Source organism: Orycteropus afer, unplaced genomic scaffold (assembly GCF_000298275.1).
Source record: "Orycteropus afer afer isolate SDZICR_OR568_19922 unplaced genomic scaffold, OryAfe1.0 scaffold00029, whole genome shotgun sequence".
Classification (NCBI taxonomy): Eukaryota; Metazoa; Chordata; class Mammalia; order Tubulidentata; family Orycteropodidae; genus Orycteropus; species Orycteropus afer.
In genome coordinates, this window is record NW_006921616.1 from 11,911,766 (window position 1) to 11,934,022 (window position 22,257).

At 40.0% G+C, this 22,257-nt stretch overlaps 1 protein-coding gene across 1 annotated transcript in view; it reads left to right on the plus strand.

The window, feature by feature from the left end:
* NARS1 (asparaginyl-tRNA synthetase 1) overlaps positions 1–21,534 on the plus strand; it is a 31,561-nt gene extending 10,027 nt beyond the window's left edge. Inside the window, exons 3-15 of the mRNA XM_007935511.2 lie at positions 744–809; positions 907–999; positions 1,085–1,174; positions 2,235–2,313; positions 9,648–9,718; positions 11,118–11,204; positions 12,403–12,624; positions 14,160–14,359; positions 17,649–17,784; positions 18,023–18,136; positions 20,337–20,468; positions 20,765–20,896; positions 21,403–21,534. Of these exons, the coding sequence (XP_007933702.1) occupies positions 744–809; positions 907–999; positions 1,085–1,174; positions 2,235–2,313; positions 9,648–9,718; positions 11,118–11,204; positions 12,403–12,624; positions 14,160–14,359; positions 17,649–17,784; positions 18,023–18,136; positions 20,337–20,468; positions 20,765–20,896; positions 21,403–21,534 (1,554 nt within the window). The remainder of the gene's footprint in view (positions 1–743; positions 810–906; positions 1,000–1,084; positions 1,175–2,234; positions 2,314–9,647; positions 9,719–11,117; positions 11,205–12,402; positions 12,625–14,159; positions 14,360–17,648; positions 17,785–18,022; positions 18,137–20,336; positions 20,469–20,764; positions 20,897–21,402) is intronic.
* The last annotated feature ends 723 nt before the right edge of the window (positions 21,535–22,257 follow it).

Consider the following 22,257-nt stretch of genomic DNA (forward strand, 5'->3'; position numbering starts at 1 on the left):
TTTCAAATTTGTTGGAATACAGTTCTTCATAGTATCCTGATATTATCCTTTTTATTTCAGCTGGTTCTGTTGTGATGTCACCCATTTCATTTGAACTTGAGAAATCTCTTGAAGCAGTTAATACAACATTATTCTATCACATAATATCAAAGTTTTTTAAAAAGAACACAAACTATAAAATATAAAATGAGGAAACAAAACAAATATGTAAAGTGACATGTAATACAGCAATACCTGATATGAAAGGAAGTACCCTACATAGAGGAATTGTTTTAATTAAACAATGCTTAGCGTTTTGTGCACTTCACTATTATTTTGTTGATAGCGTTTCAAAAACCTACTGCGTTCTTCACTAATCTCTTAGACAGGACTGACCTTTCAAATGTGATCCTCAATGTCTCTTCTATTGGTGTCCATGTCCCTGTTGACGATTCCTAGTTAGGTAGCCAGTTAGAATTGGTTGTTCTAGGTTCCTGGTGCTGGGAAACTACGACGGTATAAGCAAGCTTGCTAGAGATGTTGGTGAAGAAACCTGAGAGGTTTTACTGTAAGCAGATTCTTCTTGTCTAGTCCGCCAGTCATTCAATCATCATTGGCTTTTCACTTTTGGGGTCCTTATCCTTTTTCTTTGGCTCTGGATTTGGTTCTAAATTGCTGAAGTTGCCTTGTAATTAAGGCGTTAATTTCATTTTAAATATTGTAAAATGTTAAAGACATATCCTCTCTTTCCACCCCTACCCAAGGCTCTGATGACAGTAGGAAAAGAACCGTTTCCTACCATTTATGTAGATTCGCAGAAAGAGAATGAGGTAAGGTGAACTGGCATTTTACAGAATCACATTTGGGGAATTAGTTTTCATTAGAACACAGAAGTCTTACAAAGGTTGACTGTCTGTCTGTCTCTAGAGGTGGGATGTCATTTCCAAATCACAGATGAAAAACATTAGAAAAATGTGGCACAGGGAACAAATGAAGAATGAATCCCGGGAAAAGAAGGAGGTGAGTGGGAACTGGCTACTGTGGAAATTTTTTAAGTCAGAATATTGTATACTGTTTTAACAAGTTGCTTTATCACTAAAATCAGGCAGAAGACAATTTGCGAAGAGAAAAAAACCTGGAAGAAGCCAAGAAGATTACCATTAAAAATGATCCCAGTCTCCCAGAGCCGCAGTGTGTAAGTGAACCCTTTGAATTGGAATGCTAGAAGTGACATCATCTGATCGGGGTCACCCAGGCTGTGAGAAATGTCCACATCACAGCATTATTTCTGTTTTTCTGGAGTGTTCCATGTGGTCCATTTCTTTACCATACGTGTTTTTACTTTCCTGTTGAGGAGATAGGAAAAAATGAATGTTCAGAGTTACGCGGCTGGCGCTTGAGTTCATTTTATTATAAAGTTTAGCAGTTGTTCATGATGAACAAATTTGATCCCAACCCAGAGCCAGCAGCCCTGGGGTCCTGGCTGCACTCTGGTGTTGAGGTGCTTTCACCCTCTTTACATCTCAGTTTCCTCATCCTGAAATATGGTGTCTAAAATCCAGGATTTTCATCATTTATGAAAAAGGTTTTTAAATTGTGAAAAGAGTTCATTCTTCTGTATTCTTTCTGGAACCCAGCGAGAAGGCTGGGCCACGAATGAACATGGTTTGCTTAAAATAGCTCTGATTCTGATGGATTGTATTTTTTTCCCACTTCCTTAGTGATGAAGTGGTTTTCTTGGTTACAGTCACCATCCCCTTCCTCTACTTATCTCTCCTCCATCCCTTAGACAAAAATCTAACCTTTGTTAGCTTCCAGGGGACCTGGACTGTGGGGTTAAGGAAGAGATTCGGTGCAGGCCATGATGGGTGGTATTACGGGGTGCAGGTGCTTCCCTATTATTATTATTAAATAATAATAAACCCCATTATTTATCAACAGTTGTTTTCCTGCAGCAAATCCAGAGTGAAGCAGCTATGCTTTGGAAACCAGAGATTTTATGATATGTGTCTGAATGTATCTCATTGCCAGTTTTCCCTGAGAGAAAGGAGACTGTTTTGTTTTGTTTTTCAAAGCTTCTCTAGTATATATGGTGAAATTCTTTGGTTCTGAGCTACAGTAGAGTGACTCTCCTATTTTGCACCATTAGTGAATTTTAAGACTTCACTACGACTGTCCAATAATTAGTGCAGAAGTTGATATGTGATGTGTTGAATAACATAATTGGTCGAATATTATCTGTTTTAACTTGACAGGCGAAGATTCATGCATTAGAAGCACATAGAGGCCAAAGAGTGAAGGTGTTTGGCTGGGTCCACAGGCTGCGTAGACAAGGTAGACGGCACAGCTTTTCTCTCAAAATTGGAATCGATTTGATGGCAGTGGGTTTTGGTCTTATATGAAAAACATAAAAACATTTACTTTGGAGTATTTTTTGTATGCTGGCTTTTTAAAGGCTGTCCTAATTTATATCCTAAATTTATTCTGTTTATTTGATATGGCTATTGAAAGTTTTAAAATTATTTAAATGCAAGCAACCACAGTGATCAAGAAGTACCCAGTGAATATTTGTCAGGTCGACTTTATTTACTGAGAAACAGGATGTATTACAAGAATTTCAGAGCCAAATCCACAACTTAAGTCATGGCAGCTGTATTGACCCCACCCCCCATTTTTGTTTTTGGTTTTTTTTTCCAAATTGAGATTTGGGTTAAGGTTTACAGTGCAAATTGGTTTCCCGTTCCACAATTCATACACGTTTTGTGACATTGATTGCAACCCCCTCAGTGTAACAGCACCAGTCCCACTTCCTTCCTGTGTTGACCATTTCCCTTCATCCTTCTTTCCTATCCCTTCCTGCCTGATGAGCCTTATTGCTGAATAAACGCTGAGCTGACCTTTCGTGTGGTTGATTGTTCTAGGAGTGTGGCCCTCCCTTTCTTATTGTTCACCTTTGGGCCTGTCTGTAATTTGCCTAAAAGTTGCACCACAGGGGAGCAGTGTTGACTTTTATAATTATGGTACTTATGTTGCACTTCTCCCTTCTCAGGCTTGATGTTTTGTTTTTTCTTTCTGTTTTTATTATCTTATTGTACGCGTTTGTATTGTAAGTGTCATCAAATCCTATGTAAAAAGAAATGAGACATAAATAAGAAAAGGAGTGATGGTGTTTCCCCTGTTACACATGCATCTCCCACCAGATGCACAGGTGCTTGGCATGGTAGGGCATTCACAGGTGAAGAAGATAGCATCCTACAATTCAGGTTACTTACTATCCTGCTTTCCGCTTAATTCCTAGAGATCACATAGGATTTGAAAATACAGTAAAAAAGATAAAAATGCTTTAAAATACTCATTGTAAGATTACTGGGGCCACTACATTCCTCAAAATAATAAAGAGCATATATGCAAAACCAAGAGCCAACATTATTCTCAATGGAGAGAGACTGAAACCATTCCCCTTGTGAACAGGAAGCAGACAAGGATGCTCTCTATCACCACTTCTATTCAACATTGTTGCAAGTCCTAGCCAGGGCAGTAAAGCAAGAAAGGGAAATCAAAGGCATCCAAATCAGTAAGGAAGAAGTCAAACTATCCTTATTTGCTGATGATCTGATCCTATACCTAGAAAACCCAAGAGATTCAGACAAAAATCTACTGGAAATAATTGAGAGATTTAGCACTGTGGCAGGGTGCAAGATCAACATCCAAAAATCAGTTGGTTTCCTCTACACCAGCAAAGAGGTTGCTGGAAAAGAAAGAAATCAGTACCATTTACAATAGCTACCAAAATAAAATACTTGGGAATAAATCACCGGGGACACAAAAGGCCTGTACAAAAAAAACTATAAAAGACTACTTCAAGAAACCATAAGAGATCTACATAAATGGGAGAAAATACCATGCTCATGAATAGGAAGATTGTAAATTGTGAAAATGTCACCTCTACCCAAAGCTAAATCTATACATTCAATGCAATCCCAATCCAGATCCCATCAACATTCTTTAAGCATATGGAAAAACCAATCACTAACTTTATATGGAAAGGAAACAGACCTCGGATAAGCAAAACACTATTGAAGAAGAAGAATAAAGTAGGAAGTCTCACATTGCTGGATCTCAAAACCTACTATACAGCCATAGTAGTCAAAACTGCCTGGTATTGGTATAATGACAGACACATAGACCAGTGGAATAGGATTGAGAGCCCAGAAATAGATCCATCGACCTATGGATCTATTTAACCTATGGCCCTTTTGACAAAGGGCTGATTCCATTAAATGGAGAAGAGAATGTTTGTTTAATAAACGGTGCTGGAAAAACTGGAGATCCATTTGCAGAAAAATGAAACAAGGTCTGTACCTCATACCATACACAAAAACTAATTCCAGATGGATCAAAGACTTAAATGTGAAACCTAAAACTATAAAGTTCCTCAAGGAAAAACTAGGGGCAAATTTAGGGGCCCTAATATATGGCATAAATAGACTATCATGCATAACCCAAAATGCACAAACAGCAAAAGAGAAACTAGATGAATGGAACCTTCTAAAAATTAAATTTCTATGTGCTTCCAAAGACTTCTCCAAATGAGTTAAAAGAGAACCTGCAGATTGGGAAAAAATATTTGGCAATGACTTTTCTGACAAGGGACTTATCTCTAGAATTTATGGACAACTCCAACACCTCAACAACTAAAAGACAAATAATCCAATTAAAAAATGGGCAGAAGGCATGAATAGACACTTCACCAAAGAGAATATTTATGCGGCCAACAAACATGAAGAAATGCTCTCTATCATTAGCCATTAGAGAGATGCAAATCAAAACAATAAGATGCCATCTTGCCCCAGCGCTGGTAACAAAGTTCAACAAGACAGAAAATAACAAATTCTGGCGAGGATGTGGAGAGATTGGGACTCACATACACTGCTGGTGGGACTGTCAAATGGTACACCACTGTGGAAAGCAGTATAGCGATTCCTTCAAAAATTGGAATTAGAAATACCATTTAACCCCACCATTCCATTACTAGGTAGATATCCTAAAGAAGTGAGAGTCATGATAAGAACAGACATATGCACACCCATGTTCATCACAGCACTATTTATAATAGTCAAAAGATGGAAACAACCTAGATGTCCATCAACTGAAGAGTGGAGAACCTAACTGTGGTACATACACACAATGGAATACTATGCGACCCTAAAGAATAGTGTAGAATCTGCAAAACACCGATAACGTGGATGAACTTGGAAGACATTATGCTGAGTGAAATAAGTGCACAGGACGACACATATTGTTTTAGTCTGTTATTGTAAAAGTCAAGGAAAGGTTTATATATGGAAGGAAATTTTCATGTTGGTTACCAGCGGTGGGAGGGTAGGGTAGGGAACACTGTTAAGAGAGTAGAGACAAGTATTGGTTTGGGTGAACAGAATGGCAGTATACCAACTGTGAGTGATCAACACTGTGGCATTGAGGAAGAAGAAGACATAGAGAGGTACATGGGAAGTACAGACAACAAAGATGAACCCTTTTGCACATACAGTACTGCGTTGTCAGTGAAAGCAAACCTGGATATACAGGTGGATAGATGAGTGGACAGGCTAAACGCTTAGGTATGTCTGTGCAGAGGGAAGTGTGCCCAAGACCATGTATAGAGTTGGCAGACAGTGTTTCTAGAAGTGTATTGGTATATTCTGTAAGAATTCCCAGATGTAGAAACTTTGGTAAGATGGAAGAATAGGCAGACAAGCAACACAGACCCTCTTCAACAAAGAAAAGAAAATAAAAAAAAACAATGGACAGATATACAGAAGATAATCCTAGAACTCTTGAGCTTTGAAAGGAACTACACAGAAGTGGATTAGGCACCAACTAGTGGAAAAACTTGAATAAAAACAGTGAGTACGGAGACAGAGCTGTGGACTTCAGCTACTCTGACAGGACCAACAGCCTGAATATTTCCAAGTAGTGCTGGGACCTGAGAATTGACCAAAAGATCAGCACTGGTCACCAAGGGCTGCAGGGACGACTGTGCTGGTGGCCTATGACTAGGAAGGGAAATATCCTTGCAAGGAGGGAGACAGCCTCAGCTATTGACTTTCTGCTGTCCAGAGGGCACAGCCATTTTGATTGTTTATATACAGCGGCCAATTTGAATATTTATAGTGACCGAGGGCACAGCCATTTTGAATGTTTATAACTGGTGGCCATTCTGGATATTTAAAGTGACTGAGGGCACAGCCATTTTGAATGTTTATAAATGGTGGCCATTTTGGATATTTAAAGTGACTGAGGGTGCAGCCATTTTGAATGTTTACAAGTGGTGGCCATTTTGGATATTTAAAGTGACCCAGGGCACAGCCATTTTGAATGTTTACAAGCAGCGGCTATTTTGGATATTTAAAGTGACTCAGAGAGCAGCCATTTTTAAAGTTTACAAGCGGCGGCCATCTTGGATATTTAAAGTGACCGAGGGTTGCAGCCATTTTGAATGTTTACAGTTGGTGGCCATTTTGGATTTTAAAGTGATAGGATTCTCGTTCGGATTCCAGGGACCTAAGAATAGGCTCTGTTTGCCAAGGTTGGCAGGGACATATGAGAGGCTGACAACAGGAAAGGAGACAGGTGGTGAGTGTTTAAGTGCTGTCAACTAGCAAATAGAGGAGCACAGTACCCTGCTTGCATAGAAAACACACAAAGAAAACAAAAATCATGGACAAGTCACTTCAGCATACAATCACCAATTAAACATAAAACCAAAAACGTCACAATGCCTCAGAGACAACAGAGCATCACAGTCACACAAAGAAGCAAGATAAAGCAGGAGAAACAAGGGGCCAGGATACAGACCCAAAACATATCCCTGAGGAAGACGCAGCATTGGAACTCCCTGATAAGGAATTCAAAAGAATTATATTTAGGTATCTTCAACGAATTGAGAGACGGATCAGGGAAAACACAGAGAAAACCCTACAACAACTTCAAAAGACAATACAAGAACAAAATGACAAAATAAATGAAAAATTAGAAATGATACAAAATCTACACACAGAAATCCAGAAGATTAATTCTAAGTTTCAGAAATAGATAAGACATTGAATGGGCAAATGAGCAGAACTGAATCAGTGGAAGACAGAATTAGGGAGATTGAAGGCAAATATCTCAATACTTCTTTAGAAAGCAGTCAATTAGAAAAAAGATCAAAACAAAATGAAGAAAGCCTAAAGTTCATGTGGGAGACCATCAAAAGGAATAACCTATGTGTAATTGGAATTCCAGAATAAGAAGAGACAAAACCACAGAAAAAATTGTCAAAGATTTGTTGTAAGAGAATTTTCCTAGTATTATGAAAGATGAGAATATGTCCATTCAGAAGGTCCAACAAACCCAAAACAGGATAGACCCCAAAGAAAATCACCCAGACTTAATCATCATCAAACTTAACAAAACCAAAGACAAAGAATCCTGAAAGCAGCATGGAAAAAATGAAAAGTTACCTACAAGAAGCAACCAATAAGACTAAGCTCAGATTTCTTGACAGAAACCATGCAGGTAAAAAAAATGGGATGGTATATATAAAACCTTGAAAGAGAAAAATCTCCAACCAAGAATTATGTACCCAGCAAAACTGTCCCTCAAATATAATGGTGAAATTAAGACATTTCCAGGTAAGCAGAAATTAAGGAAATTTGTTAAAACCAGACCAGCCTTACATGAGATGCTAAAAGGAGTCTTTGGACAGAGAAGCAACAACAGCCAACAATAATTGACAACAGATATGATGATATAACCCAGAAACCAACCCAGCTATGGAAGTATCCAAAGTAAATAAGCCTACAAGATTGTAAACAGGGAACCAGAGACGTAATTGACAAATGAGGACAACTACAAACCAAAAAGAGGGAAAAAACTGTGTCATTATAGAACTTCTAGATGGTAGGGAAGTCGAGACAACTACAAAATAGATCTAAACTTGGAAAGAAAACTATAAATCACAGGGTAACTTCAAAGAAAAATGATAAACCTTCACATCAAAAGAGAGGACCAGCATAAATATTCAGCAAATACTAAAACAATAGTAATGAAGGAAGTGATAACATGATTCATGAACAAAACGAGCTCAGCATAGAAAATCATATGGAATAAAGAAATCAATACCACGAAAAAGCACATAACAAAAATGACAGCAACAAATTCAAATTAGCCAATAATTACATACCTGGCAAGGGACTTATCTCTAAGAAATATAGCAGAAGAGTGGATGACCAAACTATGGTACATATATACATGATGGAATGCTATGCAGCACTAAAGAATAATGTAGAGTCTGCAAAACACTGCATAATATGGATGAACTTGCAGAACATTATGCTGAGCATAAGTCAATCACAGAAGGACAAATATAGTGTTAGTTCATTGTTGTGGAGGATCAGGGAAAGGTTTATATGTGGAGGGAAACTTTTGGTTGCCAAGGGTGTGAGGGAAGGGAGGGATCACTGCAAAAAAAAATAAAATAAAATGCATCAACCCATGTCAATTCAGTTTATTGTATTTCATAAATTGTGTTTCAATAAAATGCATTTAAAAAAAAAATTCCCAGGTGTATAGTAGAGCTGACAAGGGACAGGGTTGTAGTCACTTTTTGGCCATAGCCAGCTAGCCAGAGGGAATGAGTAGTTTGACCTGTGGGCTCGGGACCCACAGTGGACATCAAGCTCAATTGGCATAACATACTACACAAAACATTGTTCCACCTCCTACTTTGGTGAGTAGCAACTGGGATCTTAAAAGCTTGCAGGTAGCCATTTTGGTGCAACATTGGGTCTTTCCTCATGCACAGCAAAGAAGAATGAAGAAAACTAAGGATTCATGGAAACAATTAGTCCAAGCGACTTGTACACCGTGCGACCCACAGCCTATACAACTATGAGATCAGAAGAACTAGATGGTGTTTGGCTACCACTGTCAACCACTTGGAGATCTATGTAGGAGATCCTGGATAGACAGGGAGAACAATGTGCAACAAAACTCAAATCATTTGGAAAAAAAAAAGGGGGGGACCAGGTTTGCTGGTCTGATAGAGCCTCATGGAACCACTTAGACTATGGCCCTTAGTTGTCCTTCAGTTCTGCAATGGAATGCACATCTGTGGCTTCCAGCCAAACAAAAGATAAGCATATGAGGTGAACATTTGCACTAGGTAGATACACTCCTTGGAGAGAACAATCATGGGAGAATAAAAGTGCTGTGTATGCTCAGGGAGACAGCTCAGGGCAGGAGTGCATGGAGGGAAAGGCACGGGGAAGAGGTAACTATGGGGAAGAAGTGGGAGGGGAGCTGTTGCGTTGTGGTAAATTATAGTCAATGTCATGAGACAGTGTATGTGAGCTGCTGTATGGAAAGTGAATTTGCTTTGTAAACTTTCACCCAAATCACAATTGGAAGAAAAAAAAAAGAAAGAAAGATTACTGGGGCCACTTGGAAGGCAGGTGGCCATGCAGGAAGTTTGAATTTCCCAGTTTCAACTCTGGAGTTTCTATGGTGTAAGATTGTTTGTTCTTAACAGCAGCATAATGAAATAAATTATTTTCAAAAATCAGGAGACTACTATGTAAGTGATTTGAGAATGAGCTGGCTATATGTCTCTTGTTTATTTATAGGAAAGAATTTAATGTTTCTGGTGTTGCGTGACGGTACGGGTTATCTCCAGTGTGTCTTGTCGGATGAGCTGGTAATTTTTTTCTCTTATATATGACTGAAAGTGAGATCTTTCTCAGTAGGCTCCTTTATTGCTACTTTTCATAATTTTAGGGTGTGTGTGTATGTACACACACACACACACACACACACACATATATATATATAAAGAAGCTCTGGTAGCATAGTCCCTAAGCCACTTGACTGCTAACCAGAAGGCTGGCAGTTCAAACCCACCAGCCACTCCGGAAGGAAGGTTGGGCAATCTACTTCCGTAGTGATACTGCCTCAGAAACCCAAGGAGGGGTCGCTGTGAGTCGGGTCCAACTCGACAGCACGTAACAACAACATATATTTTAAATTTGTTTAGTACAAAAATATCCCAACACATAAAACAAACAGAATAGTCTGGAGAGTCCTCGTGTGCCTGTCACCCATCTTCAGTAGTTTCCAGTGTGTGGCTGGTCCCCAAATCATCGTATCATTTCATCAAAATGTACTGCGATGGCATTTCTAAAAACAAGTGTTTTTAATTTAACTACTGTATGGTTATCATGCCCCGCTCCCCCTTCCCCCAGTTAACAACTCCTAAGTATCAGCTACTATCCAGTTAGATTCTCCAGATGAACTTTAGAATGTCTTTTCATAATTGGTGTTCTGAAAGAGTCTCTCAGCAAGTCACACTGCATTTAGCAGATAAATCTCTGAAATCTCTCTTAATTTGTAACAGTTCTCCCTTTTATCCTCTTTCTTTTGAACCTTGCTGTTTATTTGTTAGAGAAACCTGGCCATTTGTCCTGGGAGCTCTCTCACATTCTCAAGTTTGCTAATTGCATCTTGTGATGTCACTTGACACATTCCTCTATTCACTGTATTTTTTACAAGCTGGAGGTTGGGTCTGATTAGATTTGAGTTCTGGTTTTTATTTTGTCTTATTTTGTTTTGGCAAAAGACTGCTTCCTACATGAGACTGTATTTCCAGTTGCATCCTATTGAGAGGTAGACTGTGTGGCTGTCTTTCTTTGTGATTAGTGGGTTCAGCTATTGACAGCTTGACCCCTTCTCATTGCTTTTCTCCTATTGGTTTTAGTGAGTATTGATGATCATAGTCTAGGTGGGCTCTATAGATTATTTAAGCAATCTTCATTTTACAAAAATTAGGAAAATGAACTGTCTAGATATTTTTGAGTGGCATTACCTAGTGTCATTTGGGCATATGCATATATGGAAAGTGTTATTTACAGATATATGTAATCCCATAAAAAAATCCCACAAATAGCATTCTTTATTAATTCTGAAAATGGATGGCTGTCTCACTGGTTCACAAGTAGTGGGCTCTGTAACTCGTATGTAAATACTTCCTTCGGCTTTCTATATGCTAAGCCTTTCAGTGTAAATGTGTATAACAAAATGTGGGCTTCCATCTTTGACAGTGTCAGTGTTACAATGGAGTGGTCTTGTCCACCGAGAGTAGTGTTGCAGTGTACGGAACGTTGAACCTCACACCAAAGGGCAAGCAGGTGAGTGGACCAAGTTCCCTCAGTGGGTGAATGGGTTGGCTGGTGTTCCAACTATGTCTGTCTTTGTACTTTTTCAGTATTTGGCAGATACATTTAAAAAATGTATCACGCTTACTCATTTTAGGGTCCCTTTTCCTCTTCCAGTGAAAAATGTATGTAGGACACTAGGCAACTCATAGGATGGAAAGAAGCCAGGGCTTTCCAGCTTTCCAGAATGTCTAAATAAACCTCAGTCATTTTCTTGTCTGTGTAGAAGTGAAAACTTCATAATCCTTTTCCCCAAAGAATTTCTGAAAAGAGCAGTAATCTAAATCAGAAACTTTCTAAATAGAGTTGGAAAGCCTCTTTTTAAAAAAGCTAAATGTAACTCATTTTCAGAGAGTTGGTGGTTCTCTAGCTATCAGGTGCATCACCTCGACTGGTTTGAGTTACTTTTTGGTAATCAGTTTGAATTAACTCCTCTGGCTGTACTTGTTGGTTAGGAAACGTATGTTTAACCACCAGAGGGAGCCCACAGGGGCCTGCAAATAGACTGGAAACATTGATCAAAGAAGGTCTCTCAGAGTTCATGTAAAACAGTCTGTGCTGAGAATGAATATTTGATTGAAGTTCACGGAATTTTCCTTGGAATCACAGTGATTACAGAATGGAGTGACTGCCGTGATGTTGTTCTTGCCCAGTGTTGGGCACCAAGTGAATGACCTCCGTAATTTATGGCTTTTGAAATGAATTGCTTGTAAGGAAATTATTAGGGAGAATTTGAGTTTCTACTGTGTGTGTGTTCCAAAGAGAAACAGCTTGTAGTAAAAACTGCATTTAAGGAGTCTTTCAATATGGGTAAATACATTATTTTAAATTATTAGACAAAGCTTGGAAGGATATAGTAAAACGTTAAAGTTAACAGCTAGCTACTTCAGGGCAACCGGTTGGTAAAAGATGACTTTATCTCCTAGTTTGTGCTTTTCTGTATTTTTAAAGTATGTGTATGTGTGTTTATGCTGAAAGAAGTAGTGTTAAACAAAAAACATAAAAAATTGAATTATTGTGTATTTGTCTTAAAAGGGTGGGCTAATATCAATGTTGTTCTTAGAAATGACTGCTTCTCAAAAATTGTGACACAATTGAAAATCTTCAGTACTGTTCTTTTTGTTCTGTCCTTCCCTCTCTTTTCCCCCTCCACCCCCTTTGCTGTATGTAGGCCCCAGGGGGCCATGAGCTGAGCTGTGACTTCTGGGAACTAATAGGGTTGGCCCCTGCTGGAGGAGCCGATAACCTCATCAACGAGGAGTCTGACGTCGACATCCAGCTTAACCACAGGCACATGATGATCCGAGGAGAAAACATGTCCAAGATCCTGAAAGCCCGCTCCATGATCACCAGGTGCTTCAGAGATCACTTCTTTGACAGGGGCTACTATGAGGTAAATGTGTTCGTCTTCTGCAAATGATACCTTTTTTTGAAAAAAATAATTTATTATTTTCTTACCATTAAAAATATATACCACAGAGCATACACCCCTTCAACAGTTTCTACATGTACAGTTCAGTGGCACTGGTTACATTCTTCAAGTCGTGCAACCATTCTCATTCTTGTTTTCTAAGTTCTTCCTCCTCCATTAACATAAACTCACTGCCTGCTAAGTTTCTATCTAAACTTTGCAATTGTTGTCAATTTGATCCCACATGGATAGATCTTACAAGAACACAATGTTTAAGGCAGAATTCGTTATTAGTTAAGCTAAACCATTGTTTTGTTTTTCTTTTAAATAGTATTTATTATTGGTGAACATTCCCACTTAACAATCACTGTACAGATGATTCAGAGACATCGGTTACGTTTTTCACAGTGTGTTAACATTCTCATTAACTGCATTCTGGATGCTTTGCTTCCAGTATTCTGCTCTCCCTGGTCCCTTACTCTGCCGTCTTTGCTGTAGAGTAATTGTTGACCATTTAGTCTCTGTAGAAGAATTTTTCTTTTTCGAAGAATATACACAACAAAACATACACCAGTTAAACAGTTTCCACAGGTACTATTTATTGACACTGATTACATATTTCGAGTTGTGCAATCATTCTTATCCTCCTCTTCTGAGTTTTCTTCTCCCATTAACATAAACTCACTTCCCCGTTAGGTTCCTAGGTAAGTTTTTGGGGTCTGTTGTCGATTTGTTCCCAAATAGATAGTTCTTAAAAGAGCACAGTGCTCAAGGCAGACCTTTTTTATTAGTTCAGCTAAACTATTGTTTGGTTTTAAGAAGACTTCAGGGAATATTTTTAGTTTAAGGTTTAACGATTACCTCAAAGCAGTAGTTTCAAGGGTTTATCCAGTCTTCGTGGTTCCAGTTAGTCTAAGGAGGATTTGAAATTCTGTTCCACATTGTTCTCCCTTTTGGTAAGGATTCTTATATAGAATCTTTGATCAAAGCATTCCGTAATGGTAGCTGGACACCATTCCCTTCTTCTCATCTAACATCAACAGTTGTTCATGGAGGCAATTAACCAAACATTCCATTTCCTCCTCCTGTTCCAGACTCTGCTTCATCTGTTGTTCCAGGAGTCAGAGTCCAATTGTTGTACCTTGGATGATGGCTTACAAGCTTTAAGACCCAAGGCATTATGCCGCAAACTAGGAGGTACAACAGAAGCACTAAACATGATAACCAGGCCAGTTAACTGGGATGACCCATGAATTCTTGATCCTTCACCTCCAGACCATGAAACCAAATCCTATGGGATGTGTGGTTGTAAATACGCAGCCTCAGCAACTACCATTGTCATTGTTGTTTTAAAAGTGTGTATCACATGACATTTGCCAATTCAGATTTTACAGATGCACACCTTGTTCACATCTATTACATTCATCTGCTGCACAAACAATATCAGCTTACTGTTTTAGAACTTGAAGATAAGTGTTCATAATAAGTGTGAGTTAACAACTTTTCCATTTGAGCAGGTTACTCCTCCAACATTAGTGCAAACGCAGGTGGAAGGCGGTGCCACACTCTTCAAGCTTGACTATTTTGGAGAAGAGGCATTTCTGACACAGTCGTCTCAGTTGTACCTGGAGACCTGCGTCCCAGCGCTTGGAGATGTGTTTTGCATTGCACAGTCGTACAGGGCAGAGCAATCCAGAACACGAAGGCACCTGGCAGAGTACGGAATTGTTTCTCTCTCTCTTTAAGAATGTATCTTTAAAAGGACCAGGTTAAAGGACAAATATTGTATTAGTTCGTTATTGTAAAAGTTAAGGAAAGGTTTATATATTGGAGGACATTTTCTTTGTTGGTTACCAGGGGTGGGAGGGGAGGGGAGGGAATGCTGTTAGATAGATAGAGATAAATATTGATTTGGGTGAAGAGAAGGGCAATGTACCAAATGTGAGTGACCAATATGGCAGCATTGAGGATGAGAAAGACATAGAGAGTTACATGGGCAGTACAGACAACAAATATGAACCCCTTTGCATGTACAGTACTGAGTTGTCAGTGAAAGCAAACATGGGTATAGGGACGGATAGATGGGTGAACAAGCTAAACAATTAGGTATGTCTAAATGGAGAGTGTATCCAAGAGCATATATAGGGTTGGCAGACAGTGGGCCTATAAGTGCATGTGAATGATCAGAATTCCCAGGTGTATAGTAGAGCTGACAAGGGGCAAGGTTATGGTCATTACTTGGTCACAGCCAGCTACCCAGAGGGACCGAGTAGTTGATCCTGCGGGCTTGGGACCATAGTCGCAGGGAACATCAAGCTCAATTGGCATAACATACTATACAAAACATTGTTCCACCTACTACTTTGGCAAGTAGCGACTGGGACCTTAAAAGCTAGGAAGCTGCCATCTAGATGCAACAACAGGTCTCTCCTCGTCAAGAAGAAAGAAGAAAGTCAAAATGAATGGAAACAATCAGTCCTAGCAACTGGTACACCATCCGATCTGCAACCTATACAACTATGAGACCAGAAGAACTAGATGGTGCCCAGCTACCACTGCCATCCACTTGGAAGGGATGTAGGAGATCCTGTATAAAGAGGGAGAACCATGTGGTACAAAACTCAAAATCATTTGGAGGCAAAAAAAAAAAAGAAGGTGGGGACCAGGTTTGCTGGTCCAATGGAGCCTGGTGTAACCACTGAGACTATAGCCCCTAGCTGCCCTTCAGGTCTGGAATTGAACCCACAACTGTGGTTTCCAGCCAAACAAAGTACAGGCATGTGAGTTAAACATTTACCTCAAGTAGACACACGCCCTGGAGAGAACAATCATGGGAGAAGGAAGGGCTGCTTATGCACAGGGAGATAGCTCAGGGTGCAGAAGAGTATGAAGGGACGGACACTGGGAGGAGGTAACTATGGGGAGGAAGTGGGAGGGGAGCTGCTGCATTGTAAATTTTGGTCAATGACATGAGACAAAGTATATGTGAACTGCTGTATGAAAAGTGAATTTACTCTGTAAATCTTCACCCAAATCCTAATTAAAAAAAAAAAAAAAAGACCAGGTTTGCTGGTCTGATAGAGCCTGATGGAACCACTGAGACTAGCACCTAGCTGTCCTTCAGGTCTGGAATTGAACCCACTCCTGTGGCTTCTGTTGTTGTTGTTGTTGTTATGTGCCGTTGAGTCGGACTCAACTCATAGCGACCCCTCCTTGGGTTTCCGAGGCAGTATCACTACGGAAGTAGGATTGCCCAACCTTCCTTCTGAGGAGTGGCTGGTGGGTTTGAACCTCCAACCTTCTGGTTAGCAGTCAAGTGCCTTAGCTACTATGCTACCAGAGCTAGCCAAACAAAAAACAGGTATATGAGCTGAACATTTACATTAGGTAGACGCAGTCCTTGGAGAGATCAATCATGGGAGAATAGAAGGGCTGTGTATGCACAGGGAGATAGCTCGGGGGAGGAGTGCATGGAGGAAAGGACACAGGGAAGAGGTAACTATGGGGAGGAAATGGGAGGAGAGCTGTTGCATTGTGGTAAATTGTAGTCAGTGTCATGAGACAAAGTGTATGTGAGCTACTGTACAGAAAGTGCATTTGCTCTGTAAAGTTTCACCCAAATCACAATTTAAATAAATAAATTAACATAAAATCTCCCCCCAAAAAAATAAAAGAAGAATATATCTTTATAGAAACTATCTTTATGTAAGTAAATGATATAGCCAAGTAAAAAAGTTTGGAATATGAAGGGCATTTGAATCCGTTAGTGGATAAACACATTCAGAAGGTGTGCCTTTTAGCCCTTAGCTAAGGTGGGTTCTTTCACTGTGCCTTGATCTTTTATGTGTTAGAAATAAACAGGAGGTCACTACTCAAGGGGGAAGAGGCCTGAGCTTAATTTGCACAGTTGGGTGTTGGTTAGCAATATCGGAACTTTACCTTTCTGGACAATTCATTAAATCCTTGCTCAAGAGAAGCTTTTTTTTTTTTTTTTAAGTGTTTGTTGTCGTTTGGGTGAAAGTCTATAGAGCAAATTCATTTTCCATATAGCAGCTCACATACACTTTGTCTCATGACATTGACTGCGATTTCCCACAATGCCCTGTGTCCTTCCCTCCTATGCACTCGGTCCCCTGAGCTGCCTCCCTGTGCATACACAGCCTTTCTGTTCTTCCATGATTGATCTCTCCAAAGAGTCTATCTACTTAATGTAAATGTTCACCCATGTGCCTGTCTTTTGTTTGGCTGGAAGCCACAGGAGTGGGCTCAATTCCAGACCTGAAGGGGAGGTAGAGGTCACAGTCTCAGAGGTTCCACCAGGCTCTATCAGACCAGCAAACCTGGTCCCCTTTTTTTTTCCCAAGTGATTTTGAGTTTTGTTCCACATTGTTCTCCCATTCTATCCAGAATCTCCTACATAGATCCCCTCCAGGTGGTTAACAGTGGTAGCTGATGCCATCTAGTTCTTCTGGCCTCGTAGTTATATAAGCTACAGATTGCATGTTGTACCAGTCACTTGGACTAATTGTTTCCATGCATCTTTGGTTTTCTTCATTCTTCTTTGCTCTGGATGAGAGACCTATTGTTGCATCTAGATGGCCACTTGCAAGCTTTTAAGATCCCAGTCACTACTCACCAAAGTAGGATGTGGAACAATGTTTTGTGTAGTATGTTATGCCAATTGAGCTTGATGTCCCCTGTAACTATGGTCCCAAGCCCACAGGTCCAACTACTCATTCACTGTGGGTAGCTGGCTGTGGCCAAGAAGTGACTACAACCTTGTTTCTTGTCAGCTCTACTATTTACCTGGACATTCTTACAGAAAATACAAATATACTAGTAGAAACAATGTCTGCCAGCCCTATACATGATCATGGACACACTCCCCCCTGCATAGACATACCTAATCGTTCAGCCTGTTCACCCATCTATCCACCCGTAGATCCGTGTTTGCCTGAGAAAAGTGGAGTTTACAAGAATGGCTCTGACTAGGATCTCGCTCTTAGGTACACACACCTGGAAGCAGAGTGCCCTTTTCTGACCTTTGAGGAGCTCCTGGACCGATTGGAGGACTTGGTTTGTGACGTGGTGGACAGAGTCTTGAAATCCTCTGTAGCAAACATAGTGTATGACCTCAACCCGGTAGGTGGCATGTACGTGACTCAGACTTTGAAAAGGAAAATTTGTATCAGTCTTTGCCAGTGATTTCCTAGTATTTTAACTTAAGACGAGTTTCATATTTGTTTTCCATTTTTATGAATGTCTTCACTGTGTGGTAGTAGTCTGAGACAGTATTTTATAACAATAGTAAACTGTTTTCTAAGTGAAAATTTTTGTTAGTGGTTTCTTTTATGAGCTCTGTTTTTCTTTTCTACTAAAGAACTTCAAGCCCCCCAAACGGCCTTTTAAACGGATGAACTATTCAGATGCCATCGTGTGGCTAAAAGAACACAATATAAAGAAAGAAGATGGAACTTTCTATGAATTTGGAGAAGTATGTATTCCTTTCTGATCACTGTTTCAAAGTTGGCACTATGCTTTAGTGGGTTGGCGTTATTTTGTGTCATCAAGTTGATTGCAATCACAGTGATCCTACATGATGGAGTAGACAGAGTAGGAAACCTGTAGGGGTTTCCTAGGCTATAATCTTTACAGGAGCAGACTACTGTCTTTTTCTTATGGAATGGCTGCTAGGTTTGAACCACCAACCTTTCATTTAGCCTCCCAGTGCTTAACCATTATGCCACCAGGGCTCCTAAGTGAATTGATCCTTCTGAATAATAAATCACTAATGCAGGAGGCATCTCCTTGTCCTCCAGCGCTTTGGTCTGATTTGAAATGGTTCAGTCATGGCTGACGAAGCATACATGTTGCACAGCAGCCACATCTCTTATGCGTGGCATTTTTGACATGAGTAGGAAATAGGCAGCGGTGCCCTGCTCAAAGATGGAGGCCAATTGCTGCCGCTTTGAGTGTGTGTTGGCCGCCAGCTTTGAGCAGCACACCGCTGGCTGTTTTCTGCTTATGTCAAAATCCCAAGCGTAAGAGATTTGGTTGCTGTGCAACACGTATGCTCTTTTGGCTCTGACTGAACTCTTTTTGAGCCGGTTCAAAGCCCTATTCTCAAACTAATGATAATAACAGAATCTGCTTCTTGGGGTCTGAGGATTCAGTGGGTTACTAGATGGGGAGAGTAAACCACAGGTTGGTGCCTTTTCTGTAGCATCCAGTGAGTACGAGCAGTTTTACCTTTCCTCCAAACGTCATCTGGTGTCATTTGCCTCTTTCTCTTCTCCCATTCCTAATCTGTGACCTCAACTTAGAAGCTTTACCTCTAATTCTGCAGGTTGGTAGAGATGGTTTAGAATGCTGTGAACTCTTTGAAATTATTGCAAAATATAAGTTATGTCCAAATTTGTTTTGTCCTATATAAATTACTCTTATTATGTCATGACTTCAGCTCATGATAAATAATGACTGAATTTTGTACTGAAAGCTTAAATACTTTCAGTACTTGATACTTAGCAGAGTAGTGGGATGGAGTGAACACAGGCTTTGGAGTCAGAAGGCCCCCCAGGTGGGCTTAAATCCCATCTCTGTTCCTGCCAGCTGTGTCACTGAAGGCCAGTGACCCCAGCCTCTGGCTCCTTATCTCTGCCTTGGAGGGATCACCCACATTGCAAGGTTGTAAGGATGAAAGGAGCTAAATCCCTAGCAGGGTTCATGGCACAGGAAGCCCTTAGTGCATGTCGGCATTTACTCTACACGGAAGTGATCCCACACACCTGAGCGAGGAGCAGAGAAGATACATGGTCTTCAGAACCTTTCTCTGAAGGTCTTTCCCCTGATCACATCTTGGGCAGTATGTCAACATTGTAAAGCAGGTAACAGCTGAGAGACCAGAGCCTCTCATGCCCCATCTCCCATTGCCCCTCTGCACTGCCCGGGTCACAGGGCTCCAGGGACCAAAACGTGCCAACAGGTGGTTCCTGCTATATCATTTCACTTACACTCAACAAATCCATCTGTCTTGCCCAGTTCTCAATCAGGCTTGACTTGGGGCAAGAATTTTCAGTCTTAACTTGAATTTGTGTGGTTTAGTGAAGGATACTCTGAGAAACGGATTAATTTGATTGATCATCACCTAACATTTCAGGACTAACTATTCCAGGTGAGGTTACACTTGGAAATTTGAGATTGGTTGACCATCTCTCCTGACTCTGTCTTACTGCCATTGAAAGCGTAACTGATCTGTGATAACAGGAAAGAAGTGCAAGTAATAGGCAAGTGTGAAGATGGTGCAGTTGGTAACACCCTTGGGGTGTCAGTCAGTGCTGTTGCGAAGATTCAGTGAGTACTTTATTCCTTATGGGATGAAATGAGCCATTTTCCCTCCAGAGTTAGATAAGACTGGCTGCAGGAAAAAGAGCTGAGCAGTCTCTGGTGACAAAGACAATGGCTGAGCTTTTGGGGATGGGTTTTCATTTCTCAAGTGAATGGGGCTTCATTTATTGGCTGTATATTAATTTTTTAATGTTTCTTTTGAAAGAAATTGAATGTGTATGAGTAATGGCTGGGTGTGTGCCTATACTGTGTTGTATTAATAGGACAAAGGCCTATTTGTGTGTGGAGAGCTGCTTCTGTCTTGTTGCATTTGGAGTTGTAAATGGTAATGAAATCTTGTTTAACCTCAGGATATCCCAGAAGCTCCTGAGAGACTGATGACAGACACCATTAACGAGCCAATCCTGCTGTGTCGATTTCCTGTGGAGATCAAGTCTTTCTACATGCAGCGATGTCCTGAGGATGCCCGCCTTACTGAATCTGTCAGTCTGTGATACATTTAGCTTTTTAAGAGGGTGGGAACTGTCATTTAGAGCAAGATACAGCACATGGCAAATACTTGATTATAAGTCTGGAATTTGGAAGGAATGTGTTATTCTTTCTTGGTTGTGGGTAACATGATTTGCTAAATTATAGATGTTGACTAGTGCTCGACTCTCCAGTAATCACAGTGCTTCCTTTAGCTCTGGGAGCTTAATTGTAGTCATGAAGTTGTAGAGCAGTGCTGTGTCAGAGAGCCTGGTAGCATTGTGCAGTTTCTTTTTACTTTTATTTGAAGGTTGATGTGTTGATGCCGAATGTTGGTGAGATTGTGGGAGGCTCCATGCGTACCTGGGATAGTGAGGAGTTATTGGCAGGCTACAGAAGAGAAGGGATCGACCCCGCTGCCTATTACTGGTATACGGATCAGGTAAAAACAGACTGCAACACTATATACCTTTTCACTATAATCATTCTATGCAAATTAAAACTTATAAAGGAGAATTCAGGGTACTTTGGTATTTGAGTGGGCTGTATTCAGTTTTGCCTTTGGCCACATTATATGTTAAATTCATTTGAGAACCTGTTCACCTGCTGAATTGCTCATTGCTTCTGAGTTTCAAAAAAATGCTATTCCAAGTCATTTGATCCTATCACTCTCTAGTGCTCTCTAGTATCAAAGAGCACGAGTATCTCTAGTACTATTGTCTAGTGCTCTATATCAGAGTTTCCTCTGATACTTCCAAGGTGGTACTTAATTCATGGTTCATTTTTCCTATCAAGTTATTCTGTCACACGTGGTCCACAATGGTTCATAGATTAAGGGTTGAGTGGTGAACCAGGATGAGCTAACTCCTTCCACAGTAGAAAATTTTAACTATTTTGATGAAATTTTCAAGTGGCATTTGCTTCCCTTACTCTCTCTCCTTTCAACAGAGAAAATACGGTACCTGTCCTCATGGAGGATACGGCTTGGGCTTGGAACGATTCTTAACTTGGATTCTGAATCGGTATCACATCCGCGATGTGTGCCTGTACCCTCGATTTGTCCAGCGCTGCAAGCCCTGACCTGCTTCTCCCGAGGCTCGAAGGAAGAACACGGTCCATGAAAGAACAGACTGCCTCCTTTTTTTTTTTTTTAACTTTAGACTGCCTCCTTTTTAAAAAAGCGGAAATCTTCCCTTTTTTGTTCCGTTGGGATACAACTGTCTATCTACATTTTGCTTTCTGTTTATTATTTCTACTGTCATAAAGAGTAGTTTAAATTAATTGAATATCAAGTGACATTGATATTGTCATTTTAAAAATCAAAAATCCATGACAAAATTTTGGGTGAAATATGTGGCATGTAACTGTAATTATGGATGTATTTCAGCATTTTGATAATCCAATTATAGATTGTCAGCTTTGTGTCATATATTTAAACAGTTTTTAATTATGTTCTAAGACATTCCAGTGACTTTATTTTTCTGTCCTTTTAAGTGTAACTGGAGTTCCCTCACTGACATATTTTATTCTGTTAGTGAGTTAGAACAAACCTCGTGGGGAAAAATTGACAATATGGCATAAAAGTCGCTAGTTTCGGAACAGTATGTAATTCAGCAATAGTTACTGGGATCAAATGAATAGTGATTTACATCAGCTATTAATTAGTCTTTCTAAATCTGTCTTGCTACTTATCATCCCGAGGCATATGAATGGATATGGGAGAAATTATAAAAATAGAAATGTCTTAAAGAATTTGATGTAAGATCATAATTGTTGAAGTAAATAATGAAGTAAGATCATATA